The 15,518-nt window shown below is 38.3% G+C and overlaps 1 protein-coding gene across 1 annotated transcript in view; it reads right to left on the bottom strand.

The window, feature by feature from the left end:
- Positions 1-1,473: 1,473 nt before the first annotated feature.
- The window catches only part of LOC139950152 (uncharacterized), a 29,117-nt gene continuing 15,072 nt past the window's right edge, over positions 1,474-15,518 (bottom strand). The window contains exons 11-18 of the mRNA XM_071948777.1: positions 11,026-11,042; positions 9,201-9,455; positions 8,361-8,408; positions 7,756-7,957; positions 7,112-7,342; positions 6,287-6,499; positions 4,143-4,372; positions 1,474-2,992 (exon numbers count right to left, since the gene is read on the bottom strand). Coding sequence (XP_071804878.1) covers positions 4,173-4,372; positions 6,287-6,499; positions 7,112-7,342; positions 7,756-7,957; positions 8,361-8,408; positions 9,201-9,455; positions 11,026-11,042 — 1,166 coding nt within the window. The 3' untranslated portion in view covers positions 1,474-2,992; positions 4,143-4,172. The remainder of the gene's footprint in view (positions 2,993-4,142; positions 4,373-6,286; positions 6,500-7,111; positions 7,343-7,755; positions 7,958-8,360; positions 8,409-9,200; positions 9,456-11,025; positions 11,043-15,518) is intronic.

The raw sequence follows: 15,518 nt of genomic DNA, 5'->3' as shown, positions 1-15,518 counted from the left end.
GGCATCCATCTTGGTTTATACTCAGTTTCTCGAGATGTATTGGTGGTACGTTTTCATGGAAGCACTTGAGCATACTATGGGCTATTAGAATTAATTACAAGACCTTGTAGCAAAACCATGCTCATAAACTTACCAAGGGCATTATGCACTAAATACAAGCACTCAAATGACCCATCTTTTCCTTGGAAATATTTTCCAGACTCCTGTGTGAACTTCCTAATAAAAAATGTACATGTACCCAAAAAGGTATTTTTCTAGAGATGATGTACAGGTTCCATTTCCCTCATGGTGTATACATGAATTACCTAACAATTTTGAACCTGGTGTTATACTGTCATCTTGACCTTAACCGGAAATGAAGTAGATACAACTCACTTCCACCAATCAATTGGCAGCAAAATGCCCACCTGTTTCAGCTCACGCCTCCCTCGCTTTTTCCCTTTTCCCTTCCTTCGATTAGCTGGTCTCTCCTCAAAATATTTTCCTTACAAAGAACTGTACTTAATTGAGCTACGGTTTCTAAAAACAAAGCTGGAATTAAATGAAGGCAACTATAAGACCATGGCCTCTGCTGCCCCCAGTCTTGGACTCGCTGCCCCTGTGAAACCTTCCCATACATTTGTCAAATGACATTGCCCTTTCAAAGATAAAATTCCAGGCGTGCAAAAGAATCCAAGATGACTTTCTTCAAGGGGTTGCCACCTGTTAGTAATGGCTCGGAGAAAGTATGCTAGATGATTCAAGAAATTACGTTGATTTTGTTGGTACAGATTTTATACTAAATAGTGTCGCTTTTTACTGCATATTTCAGAGTGAATTTTTAAGGCCTAGATATTTATTTCTGAACCAATTTCCTTCAGGAAAATAAATGCCAGCTGAGCTTTGTTCAAGACGAATGAAGTAATTTCATAATTTTTTCTGTACAGATACTGTACAGATACTTTTACTGCATACATTCCAATTCCAACTCTTCCCTACAAAGCACAATGAGTCTACTATAACATTCTAGATTTGTTAATTAGGAACTGGTTTTGTAATTGTGGTCGTTCTTGACAATTACAAAGTTTATTTGACTCTAAATACCAAACAGCAATACACTTATAAGACAAGTCTAGTCATTAAACCATACATGTATAAAACGAAGAATACTAGATTTAGATTACAAATAAGGATGTTTTAAACAGTAAAATTAATAACAAAGCTCTTGATTAAAATGCTTAAAAATACTTCTTTTGAGTGCGGCAAAAAGATACAAAATAATCAATTTCAAACATGTCGTTCCATTGGCTTTTTAGACACACATAGCTTTTAAGTCTGTGAGAGAAAAATATGCTGCATAAACCTGTAATTTTTTTCAAAACCTTTGTGTTTGTGAATCTCCAATTCTGTAATTCAATATTCCACCCTTTAAAAAACTGCAGAATGCAAAGAAAAATGAAAGGTTTATTTTTCTTCAGATATTGAACATTTTACTGTTGAAAACTAATGAGTTGAATCCATTTAACTGTTAAAATTGTACACTTAATTCAGACTTATAGACAATCTCAAATGAGTTTCAATACCACAGTGTGTAAATATTGCAAGGTGCAAAGGTTGTTTTTCTTTAAAATTTGTCATGTTGTTTTTTGGTTTAGTACAAATAAAAGCCGAGTGTGCCCCAAAATCCTCCGCATGTGCAAGCGGATAAATTGTGATGTATTCAAAAATGTGGATTTGTTATTTCCATTGGCAACATAGAGGCAACCTAACCCCAAAATAGTGAAAAAGAACTTCAGACTTAAGAATTAAACCATTCCCTTATGCAATATCATTTTACATTTATCTATAGATATAAAGACTCAACTCCCCAAAAACTACACTGATGGACATTTCATAAAATATTGACTCGTGATTTGTATTTTTGCTTCGAGGCACTCCTAGCACTGTCCACAAAAAACCATCGGTGCGTTATTATTACACAAAAACCTAGGACTCATAAACTGGTATCAATGCAATGGCACAAGCTGATCATTATCAAAAGATGAGATCTAATTATCGCTCGATGATCCAAGTGGTTTAGCGTGAAATTTTCAGACTTAAATCCGGCTACATTTATCGCATCCTAAAGGCAAGAGTGTGTTCGACAATTTGTTACAAGATCATTGTGACAACAATCTGGTTAAGGGGACCAGATGACGAAACCCCTTTTTGCTTTTTGTCTATTCAGTGATTTTAGTTTGAGAATCCTCCTGGTGAACACGTTCAACTGTAGACTAGAAACGTTTGAATTGCCAATATCGGTACCAGATTAACAGACCTAATAGAAGCTCAGAAAATGTAACAGTATATGGATCTTAGTAATTATACAAGACGTAAAATAGCAATACAACAAAGGGCAATTTGCAAATGACAAAGACATTCTAATCAATTTGTTTTCCCTTTCCTTTCTCGTTTCTTTTTCAGTAATGGAAAAAAATGGTTTCAAATGGAAAGTTTAATTTAAAGGTTTTAGAAAAAATAAATTTCAACCTGATGAACGTCTCTGTTTCAACAGACATCTTATTAATTTATGATCTCAAAAGGTTCAAAGCAAAGCTGAACTAAATTCCAACAGATTTTTACTCTCAAATCCTTGAGCTTTTTCATGGTTGGTTCGAGCTCTCATCATTGGTCATTGCCCCAAAAAGTTGGTGAAGTATTTTAAAACTCAAGTAAATGTCTTTCATAAAACAGGGGGTTAAGATGGAACTGGGTAGAGGGCCAGCCCTTATTGTTAAGTATTGGGTCTGGTTTTTATTTACAACACGTCGAGCGTTCATCCAAGGATAAACGCAGTCTGGATAGTCGATTCCTTGAGTTGGTTTACTTCCAACTTCCTTAAAGTCTCACTTAGATCCTTGGGGGTCACTATGACTAAACATCCTTCAGGCAACTTAGTCTTTTGGGTTACAGGTCTAGAGATCAAAGGCAGCCTAGATGGATGAGACTCAAGACACTCCTGCTGTGCATTGTACTGAATAAGAAGGGCAAAGACATTTTCCTTAAAGAACTGCAACATGGTCACATAATAACAACAATGGTGTGATAGTCATAAGTGATTGGCGCACTGCTTCGGAAATGTTTGCTGTTTAGAGGATGTCTGACCCCTGCAGTTTCACAAAAGTTGTCAAAACCTAAAAGGTTTCGCTTACTCAGTCATAAAAATGAGAACCCCAATAGCGTCTTTCAAAAGGCGCTTTCCTAGAAGGCTCTTAAAGCACATGTCTGCTTTTGCGTTTTGCTGTGCATAAGAAGTTTGACAGCTTTGCATTTTGTCACAAACATGTCCTAGCAGAAATGCTCTGTGATCCAAGCGTGATTATGAATAACGCTGATTGCTTGGTTAAGCAACAAGTTGTTTTCTTATTAGTGAATCTTCCCTAAAGATTGAGCTACTACGAGTTCTTTCTAGATTTTGTTATTCCAACACACAAGCTTATTGCAAGACTAAAAACATTCACTTGTGAAAATCACTGCAAGATACATATAAAGAAGCAAACAAAGTTCTTAACACGGAAAAACATTAACCTTAGTATATGATGAAACGGTTTCCATACTTTTGTAACGAGAAGTCTCGAGTCAGCAGGGTTCCCTGAACCAAATTCTTAAAAAGTTTAGCCATAGCACGCTGAAATTGTATGTTTTCTACTTGGTTTTAAAAGCCCTACTGTTTCACAGATGTTCATTCCCTAGCAATTGCCTTATGGAACGTGGCAAGTGCAGGATCGTAACCCCTGTCTGAATATCCCGGTAGGGATTTCGCAAAATTAGTCCTATCTGGATTTGTGAACAAAACCTTATCCAAATTGTTCAACGGCATTCACATCCTACTCAAAGTCTGTGTGAGTCACGAATCAAAGCGTTGATGGCCGAGTTCTCAGAATCCTTTCAATTCTAGGATGGCCACATGTTCCGAAGTCAACCGACAGTTGCAGATTGGCAATAGTTGAATAATGGAAAGTTTCGGATGTCTACCTGACCATTTAATAACGAAATGAAAAGCTGATTTCAATGAACCCTTGATACAAATCATGAATCTTATCCCACTAAGTACGGGAAACAAAGCGAGGATAAAAGAAAATGGTCCAAATGGAATAAGTTTAGAGCTCTCACAGTCCACTTACCTTACATCAGCCAGCTCATTGTTGACTCTACTAGTACGGAGCACCCCTGCTGTATCCTCCTCCCCCACTGCCTCCACTGTATCCACCACCACTGCCTCCACTGTTGTATCCACCACCACCACCGCTACCACCACCACTGCCATAGTTCGTCCTTGTAGACGACGAGTACGAATTATTGCCATTAGAGTATCCACCGCCGCCACCACCACCACTGCTGTAACCCCCAGAACCTGAAAAATAATAACAAAGATAATAATAAAGACTTGAAATGCACTCCACCCTCATGGGTGTTAAAGGAACACGTTTGGCCATTTTAAAGAGGCAATTTGACTCCACAAAATGGCTGACCATGTTTCTTCACGACGTAAAAGGAAAACCGTACAATTTCGAGTCATGTCTGTGTGGATCATTATATTCTCAGCCCTGATACTTCACGACGGCAACGACGGCAATTGCCGTCGTTGCCCCTACCGATTGCCGCAATGCCCTTCAAAAACCCAATTTTTCACGGCAATGATTGCCGTGCCCTTTTCTCATCATTGCCGCCGTGCCCTTCCTCCCAAAAACAAATTATCAAACAAATTTGTCAAAGTTCGAAAATAAGCTAAAAAGTCCCGATGTCTGTGTAAATTTCACGCAGCGAAATAGGCCCCAATTTCACGCACGTAAGGCACAGCAGCAGATTTCAGGCCGGTTAGTTGTTGTTCTTTGCGTGCGACAAAAAAATACTCGCAACATCGAACGCTAGAGGGCGTTTCCGAACAAAGAGATAGCGTGAGATTAAACGCCCTCTAGTGGTAAAATTACGCAAACCAACGCTGAGCGCCTTGAGACAAAGACTCGACGTGCTGTGCATGCTGGGATAGTGGTTTCCCCCATGCTTGGTACATGTGATGTACCATCATGTATAGCATAGTCGTAGCGCACCGCATGCATTTATTCTGTCAATATCGTGTCAAAATGGAGCAGTTACGTGGGAATTTTAGAGTCTCTACGAAAAACTACACAACGTGCATGACCAGTAGTAGGATTACGTATGAACAAAAATTATTTATTGTGTATTGTAAGTAGTTGTTCTTTATTTGGTTGAGTTAGATGAATGCTTTCTTTTTTCATTGGGTAACAGTTAGAAAATGGAAAAATTTGAAGAACTATTTTTTACAGGCAACTCAGAGTTTTGTTTTCAAACTGCCGTCGTGCCCATCGCAAATTTTTATGATTGCCGTGATGCCCTTCCAAATTTTTGAAAATTGCCTTGGTGCCCCAAATTTTTACAAAAAGTCAAGGCAAAACTGCCGTGCCCCTTAAAAGCCGAAGTATCAGGGCTGTATTCTACTTTTAAATACTCTTTTTAACCATATGCATTGCATAACAAATGGTTCCAAACACTTTTCAAAGACCAACTCAACCGCACCAAGGCAATGTGTTCCTTTAATATTCATTAAAATAATAATAGCTTCTTTTTTAGTGTGCATATCCTTAACTCAGTGATGCTTAAGGAGCTTTAGCATAGTTTTGTTCCTGCAAGGTATGTGGGACTACGTTTGAATTATGAGATCTACTCCTTTAACATTGCACCATATCACGGTTTCAAAAGGTGTGCGCCGCAATATGCTGCCAATCAAAACACGAAGGTGTTTAAAGTGCAGTAAAACAAAAAAAAGAACAAAATGAAAGAAAACAGACACAACAAAATTAGTCCTTGAAAACCTTGTCACTTTCAAGAATTGTTAAAGGCACTGGCACTATTGGTAAGTTCTCAAAATAATTGTTAGCATAAAAACTTACTTGTTAACAAGCACTGGAGAGCTGTTGTAGTATCGTAGTTTTCGAGAAAGAAGTAATTTTCCATGAATATTATTTTGAGACCTCAGAATTACATTTTGAGGTCCCAAAATCAAGCATCTGAAAGCACACAACTTTGTGTTACAAGGGTGTTTTTTCTTCCATTAAATGTCTCGCCACTCCGACGGCCAATTGAGTTCAAATTTTAACAGGTTTGTTATCTGTGCATATGTTGAGATACACCAAGTGAGAAGACTAGTCTTTGACAATTACCAATAGTGTCCAGTCTCTTTAAGATACTCCTAAACCATACCTTAGGAGTACTGAAAAACTAAAAAATATTGAAACGGTTTTAATACCATACGAGGAGTACTGACCACCACCACCGCCGCCACTTTTCATTGGTCCATAGCCGGAGCTGCTCTGTCCATAACTAGATCCTAAGCTGTCATAGCTACTACCACCTCCTGAACTGTAAGAGTCATTGTACGATGAAGCACCACCGCCACCGCTCCCGTAGCTACTACCAGAGTAACTGCCTCCTCCACCACCACTGCCATATCTGTTGTAACCTACAGATGGGGAGAAAAGAAATAATCAATGAAGCGACAAGACGAACACAGTGAACTGGTGAATCCTGGAAGCAACATTAAAAGAAGGTTGACCCCAGCGATTGTTCTCGGTATTTTAGTAGCTTTGATACAAGGCTTTGTGTGGAACAGAAATAGTAAGCCTTTATCACACAACAAATTTAATTTGACTTTACATTTAAATAACATAACGAGGTAAGTAAACAAAAGATTTATTTAGGCGTTTCTCAAGACATTTGGAAATATTTATATAACTATAGTACTAGTTACAAACCGCCAATACTCATCGAAAAAAAATAACGTCTGATAATCACCATCAGTCTGAAAAGTCACATAGAAGTGTGAAGTTTCTTATCCCCGAGTACATGTATCAATTTTTATAGAATTTTGTTAAGCCTACCAGGCCTGGAATTTCATCTTTGAAAGGGCAAGGCAAATGCAAAACTTCTGAAGGGGCACCAAGGCCAAAACCAGGGGCAACGAAGGTCATGGCTTCCATGTGATTTCTGGCCCGGGCTACTTAGTAACAGTTAGTTGTTTTTTTTTATCAGGGGAATACAATCTGAAGATTGAAGAAGGAATATTATATCATGCCTGAAGTCTCACCTCCCCCGCCTCCTCTGCTGCTTCCTCCCTGTCTGTAGCCTCCTCCACCACCACCATTATATCCACCGCCTCCTCCTCCATAGCCACCACCACGGCTGCCGAATCCACCACCACCATATCTACCACCACCACCACCGCCACCACGACGATCTCTATCTCCTTGTGGCATGGCCTTCTTTACGTAGAACTTCTGCCCGTTGTACTCATGGTCACCTTGTGCTGGAGAAGGAAATGAAAAGTTCACAATAAGCTTAGGCAATATCACGATAGAATCGAAAACCCAGATACCAGATCTTGAACGGTTACGATAATGTGGATAAATTGCGATATCGATTTTGGTGAAGATATGTGTTTTTCTTGATTTCGTCAAAAGCCTCATATTATTGAGGCTTTGAATTGTGATCCTGAAGGGGCACATCAATTTTCCTCTGGTAAGGGGCACTTACTTGAGGAAATTTGTTGTTTGTATTGCAATCTTGCAAAGAGAACTGCCTTCGAAAACCTTTGAAGTCAAGGGAAAACTTTTTAAGGAGCAACAAGATAAAGACCAAGAGGCTATGACATAAATGATTGAAGTTCATGTTAGATTCAACCATCGTCTCATAACAAAACTTCGCGAAGACAACACTTACAGACAAGGTCATCCACAGCTTTCGTCTCTTCTAGCTCGACGAAGGCAAACTTCTGTCTCTCTCCAGTGTCCCTGGACATAGGGATCTTGACGCTGGTGACTGTGCCATGGTTCCCAAAGAAGTCATGCAAATCATCCTCTGTCATTTGTGGGGGAAGGTTTCCGATGTACATCTTCTTAACAGCTCTACCGCCAGCACCATCCTGAGTAAAGAAAAACGCGCTAACTCAATACAAGTACTGACAGAACAATGAACATGTACCGACTTCGGTTTTTACAGCTAAGGCTTGTTGCGCGCGTCTCCTTTTTCTTCAACACTGGCAGACGCGATGATCTCGCCGTAGCTGTAGTCCCAGTTTTGGACACGGCATAACTGTTAATGTTTTCTTAAAAACACACTTACTCAATACAAGTTCTTATCTATTTTTCAGGGGGAGGAAACAGGCAGAATGGCGGAAGGGAGGATACATAAAGTGGAACATGTTACGGCAAAGCACATGCAATATGACATTGTGGCAGGTGATTTGCATAAATTTGAGGTACATCCTCTCGAAGCCAAAACAAGAATGTACAAAGGGAAGGTCAATGAGTTGCAATCTTACTCACCCTCCTTCCACCACCACCACCATCACCGCCAAATCCGCCTTGTGATGACTGAATGAGAAAGTTAAATCATTTAGAATAATTGCAACAAGTCCACAAATCAATGTATGACCTTTCTCCAACTGCCACCTCCACAATCATTGCACCAATTAAATCAACTATGTGAGAATCGGTTCATGGTCTCATGACCATGAGTCTGCTTAGGGTGGAAAGGACTTTACCTATACTCGGAATGGTGAATAATTTCCTTTTGCTCTGAGCAGACTGGGTCTTCCTAGGGCTTTTAAAATACATTTTGCTCTGAACCAGTGAATTACCTTTCTGCTTAAAAATGAAACACTTTGCCAAAAACATTTCTTAGTATTTGACTCATGAGAGACAAATGGTGAAACCCAGCTGCAAATATTTGAATTCAAGACTTTTTACTAATAGATGTATTTAAGTCAATTCTCTTTCAGTTTCTAAACCCTGCCAATGCTCAAAGCAAGAAATATGCACCACATCAATAAAATAGGACGATGGTGCTTAAGGGAATCTCGATGTACCCTAATAATGCTAACCACTAGGCTACTGGCCACATTTTGTGATGCTGCATGTTGCCACCCTAAGCATGGGAGCAGTGTCGCTTGCAGCCATCTTAAAGCCTAAATAAGTGCACAATATTAAATACATGGCAGCCCATGTGATGCAAATGCTCCCAGTACATCCTAGGAAAATTGTGGTTATAAATTGTAAGTTTGGGGGAAAGGGCAAGCTTTGCAATTTTAGTCAAAATCAAGCAGCCTTTCTTAAACTCGCTTCCAGAGAATTCAGTGTCTAAATATTTATTTGTTATTATTATACCTCTCTTGGAACTGCTCTTTTGACTTCAACGCTGTTGCCAAACATGTCTTGTCTTCCACCGTCGTTGTTTGCTAGGACATTCTCTGTATCCTCAACTGATGACATTGTGACAAAGCCAAAACCTTTAGACTCTCCCGTCTTCTTGGTGATGACCACTTGGTCAACAACTTTGCCGAACTTGCAGAAGTGGTTCTTTATGTCATCGTCTGTTGTGTCCCGGTGGAGACCACCAAGGAACAACTTCCGCATCTTTTCCTGTTATCAAAAATTTATCTGTTTTAATCATTACCATCCTAACATTTATTCATTTTTTATAATTACATTTATTCCTTTTCTAAGGTAGAAAAATTACACTATTGCACATTGGTAAAAGCAATGTCGCCTCAAGCACAAAGAACCGAGCAGACTTGGGGATTCTTATTATAAATAGAGCAGAGGGATCTAACTAACATCTGCAGAGCGGGTCTTTACATGACGCACGCCCGCTCTCTGTTGTTGGTAAGCACAAAATCTACCCGCATCATAATGGACTGGTCCAAACTCGGTTTTTAAGGTTTCTGTGTAAGTTTAGATTTTTTCTGGTTTTTCCATTACATTTCTGTTTCCATTACATTTCTGTTTTTATTATAAAGCACACATAGTTCCAATATTTTTTTGAATATATCTTTGGTTTAATTGCTGTTTTTAAGGTATTTGAAACTTGTTGTCGGCGTGTTGTCTACGCTCTGGACTTGTTATCGGCGTGGTTGGCTTTAAGTAGACCCCCAGTTGATCTTTTTTTAGGGTGCATCCTTATTTAGGATGCATACTTTTTTTTTTACTTTTTTTTTTTTTGAGTTTTGGTTTTTTTCGTCCTTTATCACCACGGTATTTTGACTTGGCGGCCATCTTGATAAAAAATATGTGTATATATAAACTAAAAGCCCCTCATCCTCCTCTTAGGAAAAATCCGGACATTCAACTGGTATTTTTTTATTTGGCCTAGGCCTAATTAAAAAAAGGAACTAAATGAAAAACCTTTTTTGCCGAAGAACACAAAAACAAAAACAAACAAAAAAGACAAAGGAAATCTGTCCATTTCTTTGTTTACTGTATTTTGAATACAAGAGAGAAGCATCTGTATTAAAAAATGTCTGGGAAAAAAAATTGATATTTTTTTTCTTTTGTAGGCATTTCAATGGATGCCATGACATCGACTACAAAAACATTCTCATTCCTGTTGATTATTTCATTTGCCCGAGTGAAAATGCTTACAATTTGATTTTAACGACATATGAAGACGTTGAAAATCAAAGAGAGGCTGCTTTTTGAACATTTTGACTTACCTGCTGAGCTAAATAAAATACACCTCCTGTCCACTGGCAAAATTTAAAGTCCCTTTTTCATACAAAAAATCTACACATCAGGTGACGATGCCCCAAATTTCACTCAAATAATCAGTTATTTTACGTGTATTTTTAAATTTCTCAGTCGAGCTGAACACACCAGTTACAATTCTAAATATTCTTACTGTATTATAGAAGCAAAATAATTCGGTGGCACAATAATTTGGTGGAATTTGAAGTAGGAAAGCAACCACGCGTTGCCATTTACAATCACGCATCGCCCCAAACCACGCTTTCCTTTCTTTGTAATTTCTAGCGCACCGCACAGCGTCCTTTTTTATGACGAACACCTCTGAAGAAACACTAAAAAATCACGTAAAAAGCTGAAGTATAACATTTTTTATTTAACATTTCTAATGCTGATATCATACTAAAGGGTGTCTTGGCAATTTTAAGAGAATTAAAAAGCAACATTCGGTACAATTAAGGAAAATACTTACGTCTGTTCTGTCACGGCCTGCCATTTTTGAGTTCAGAAATGATGATGCTGCTGCTTGCTATTATTTTCTGAGTAATACTATAAGGTGTGTGCGCGTGCGCGTTATGCTCTAGCGTTATCACGCATTCACCTTTTGTCCGATTTTACGCACGTCACTAAATGAAAAGGAAAACAAAGGCTTCTACGCATGCGTAGAGTAGCACGTCTGTGATTGATTGACAGATTTAGATCACGTGGGTGAATGCATCACGCTTTTTGGCGGTAAAAAAGTGTTTTGTTAGTTTTGGGTGTTCGTTTTCCAGCGGGGGAAAACCTAAACCGGTCTATTTTAAGTTTTGTTGTAAATGCAAATTGTCCCCACCTCATTAATTTTTTCGTTTTTACAAAAACAATAATGAATATTCAAAAAGAATAATTTTAAACCACTAGCTAAAATGAACACATTATGGGGAAATTACTACATGTTTTTGCTTGAGTCTTGAGAAGGCCCCCCCCCCAAATAACACGATAATATTTAGGTCAATCCACAAGAGGGCGCTATTGAATCAACTTTTTCAACCTACTTTTTGATGCATGAGGGCGCGTCAGCTGATATAATTTTTTTTGCAGGTAAGGAGGATAGGCTAGATGTTTCCACATGCAATCACCATCTTATTATTGGCCTACCATTATCCTAACAATCCCTAAGCCGAGAACAACAAATTGAAAGAGCTTAAAATAACTAGACTAATAATTACTTCACTTGTAATGAAAACTTACTTTAGAGAGAATTGTAAAATAATTTCAGGATGGTTGGCTCCATGGTGTTACCATCATTATTGAATAAGAAGGAACCCCTTACCAATTAATTGTCCAACTCATTTCCCATCCATTGCTCAAATCGGAACATTTTGTGATATTCACCAAAATGTGTTCTATGACACTTATTTATTATTGGAACCATTAATTAGACATTATTTCTTCTAATTGGACAACAATAACCAAGTTTTGATTAATAAATGAATTTAGAAAAACCATGGAGCAATAAACTAGACTCCTTTGAAAAACTAACCATGGGAAACATTTAAAACCATTTTGACAAAGTTTTTCCAAGAAGTATACATTGTATGCTTCAAGGACCCACCATGGGACTCACTGAAATCATGGAGGTACTGAAATCATCAGTGAGTTAACAAGGTGATTTGGGAGAACAAAAATAAAGTTTACAAGTTGTTTACAGGGAGTCCTATACCATCAGTGGGATGCCACAAACAAGCAAGGGACAGTGCTTTGGGTCGGTGCTGTGATCCATGCTCATCATCAGAACAATACATGAATGGTTCTAGGTGTTTTTCATCAGAGATTTGCTAAGTTATCCTCCATGGTTATATTTTATTTTGCTTTCAGCAGCTCTATGACAGCACATGGAGTGAGCTTAAATAAGCTGCCTCGATGAAACCATTCAACCCCCATGGTCTGAACATCCAAGAAGGAAACAAGTATTTTCCCCACTCCTTTTCCCCACAATTAGTGATTGAAGCATGAATGGAGGTAAATCTATGCACAGATAAACCTCCATTCATGCCTGTCTCAGTCACTAATTAATTACTTGTCTCCTTCTTTCTACCCTTGATATTGTCCTTTGTGTTTCCATCTCCTTGTGGTCAAACCACTTCCCTACTACCCCATCCCACTTTTGCCTTCCTATTCATTGTGTATTCATTGTTTACCCCTTGCTTTTTTTCTAGTGCATGCTTTCTGACGCCCTATTCATGTATTTCCTCTTCACTGCTTATGTTACATTTAGTTACCAGTTCATGTTTGTTGGTTGTTGTGTTGTTCCACATAATTGACACATCAGGCTTTGAACTATTTTTTAGGTTACGTGAAATATCACCTTTCATATTGAGATATCTCCCTTAGTATAGTACAAGTGATAAAGAGCAATGATGATATTTGAAGAAAGTGACAATTCCTGAAAAGGGTGTTGCAGTCTGGGTTCTTAATATTCAAGGACAAAGAGACCTCCTCCCATTCGTACAATTCAGGTTAACAGATTCTGTGCATCACAAGAAATACAAAACAGGTTGGCACAATTTGTCTATGCACGGGACACATTTGGTTATTGTAAAATACCAGTATTCTCACTTGGTGTATCCCAACATTTTCACAAGTTTGGTTTGTACATTTTGGGCTAAATTGTGGCCATATTGAAGTTGCAAGAGAGTAATAAAAGAAAAAAACAAACCCTTTTTGCACAAATCTGTGTGCTTTCAGTACTGGCCTGGGAGAGGCATCAGGCCTGGTCTTTTCTCCGATTCAAAAATCGAGTACTTCAGAGGGAGCCATTTCTCACAATGTTTTATACTTTACCAACTATAAGTTATTTTATGCCAATATATTTTGTAATTGAGTAATTATTACCAAACGTGTCCAGGGGTGGATTTCACAAAGAGTTAAGAATAGTCTTATCTCGAGTTAGTCCTCGTCCTAACTTAGGACTAGCCTTAAGTTTTTAATATCTTCTAAGAACAGTCCTAAGTTCTTTGTGAAATCACTCCCCAGTCCCTTTAAAACCTTTACTTCTTTCAAAAACATGAGGGTCCAGGTTTTGAAAATCCTGACATTAGGAGAAAATACTAAGAAATCACACACCGACCTCATTATAAAGACAAACCCACACAATCATAGACAAAACTTGGGTCTTTTTGCATTTTAATGACATCACTCAACTAGAACTTACTAAGGAAATGTGTAATACTTACAAAATAGTTCAACAAAAAACTTATTTAAAGAGCTACAAAAAAAGAGTTTGAAAATATATCTATGCATGACTAGTACATATATAACAAAAAAAGTGTACAGTTTACTTGAACCTTTTACATAAGCTCTGTTTTATTCTGCTCTATAAGGACAAAATCATTTGGCAAACTGGCAAGAGAAATGATGGAGTTGGAAGAGTAGACTGTTGTACACCTATCCTTTCTTTGTTGTCAATTAGTTTGGTTATTTCAAAGTGTTTTGTGAGATTGTAAAGTGTTATTTTATATGGCAATAATATGTGGACAAGATTGGCTGTGCAATAGTTGCAGTATTGGTGATTAATGAAGTCTTTAAAGTGGTTATGATGCACAAAGGTCATATGCAAATTACTGAGGTCAACATGACGAGACCTATGTCAGCTTAAAACCATGCTACACATTCGCGAACTGTCCGACAGTTCATGCAAATAAAATACTTCTTGGTAAGCTTTTTAAAAACGGACAAAGCGAAATATATGATGGTGTTGCACAAGACAGTTTAGGCAAACCACCACCACTCAATTGCTTTAAAAGCCACACCATCATAAGGCAATTCTTTTTTTTGGTTTAAAGGCTGTTATATATAACAAAATATAAGTACAGTTTTATAGTGGTCATTATGTCAAGCAAAATACTTGTTTAAATTCTAATACATCTGTACAATTTAATTACGGGAACCCCACCTGGAATTCCAACAGCCCTTTGATCAGCTCCATACTGAAAACCATTATCACTCAACCCCAACTTGTACTTTAGGCCGTGTCCGAAACGGCAACTTTGGCTACAGCTATGGCTAGATCCATGCGTCTGCCTATTCTTCAACACTGACAGACGCACTGGTCTAGCCGTAGCTGTTTCAAACCGTTTCGGACATGGCCTCAGACTTTTTAACAACCAGAATCAATCCCAACACTGTGTGGACACAGATAAAATTACAGTGTGCTCCAACATGAATAACGATTGCCATCAACTTCCATCAGCACACACCAAGTGTAATGCTAGCTGTTGGATTCTGGGTTCAATTTCATTGAGCTGCTTAGCGGCCGATTCTGAGCTTACTATAAGATTTCCATTTCATAGCGCTGCTAACCGTTATCACACGGGCGCTGCTAACCTTCCTGTGCCAGCTGCACAGAAATGAACGACGTCACAATGCACATCCATGGTGAACGTGCAAGATGGCCGCCTAATTTTCTTGCTAACCTGTGAAATACGCTTACACCTTTGCAAATTTTATCTGCTACAGTAAGCCTGAAAATTTGCTTACCGGTTAGCAGCACTATGAAAAAGGTGTTGGTTATACACAGTGGGTTTATAATAATCGTTGATACCATGTATTCAAACAATCAGTATTAAGTACTGCACTCGACTAATCACACATTTCACTTCGTCTTTTGGTGAAACGACTTTTAAAATGCACTTCAAAAAGACAACCTTGAACATGAGCGACTTTGTCTTGAAGAAAGAACGTTTCTTGATTTTACTTTCAAATTAAATTGGTTACGTTCAAGAACCCCAAGATACTATGAAAAAAGGGCATTCAATACAGTCTGGACCAAATTGCATAAAGCTGGTAAGCACAACAAAGTGCTTAGCACCGGAAAATCTAGCTGAGCAGACACAGGTTACCAGCCAAATTACAATGTAGTGTTTATTGTTTACACTGGTTCCCAACTAACTTCATGCTTAAAAACATTTGCCCAGCACCATCTTC

This window comes from Asterias amurensis, chromosome 17 (genome assembly GCF_032118995.1).
Source record: "Asterias amurensis chromosome 17, ASM3211899v1".
NCBI classification, from domain to species: domain Eukaryota; kingdom Metazoa; phylum Echinodermata; class Asteroidea; order Forcipulatida; family Asteriidae; genus Asterias; species Asterias amurensis.
The sequence above is the reverse complement of the archived record's forward strand: the minus strand, read 5'-3'. Positions and strand labels throughout refer to the sequence as shown.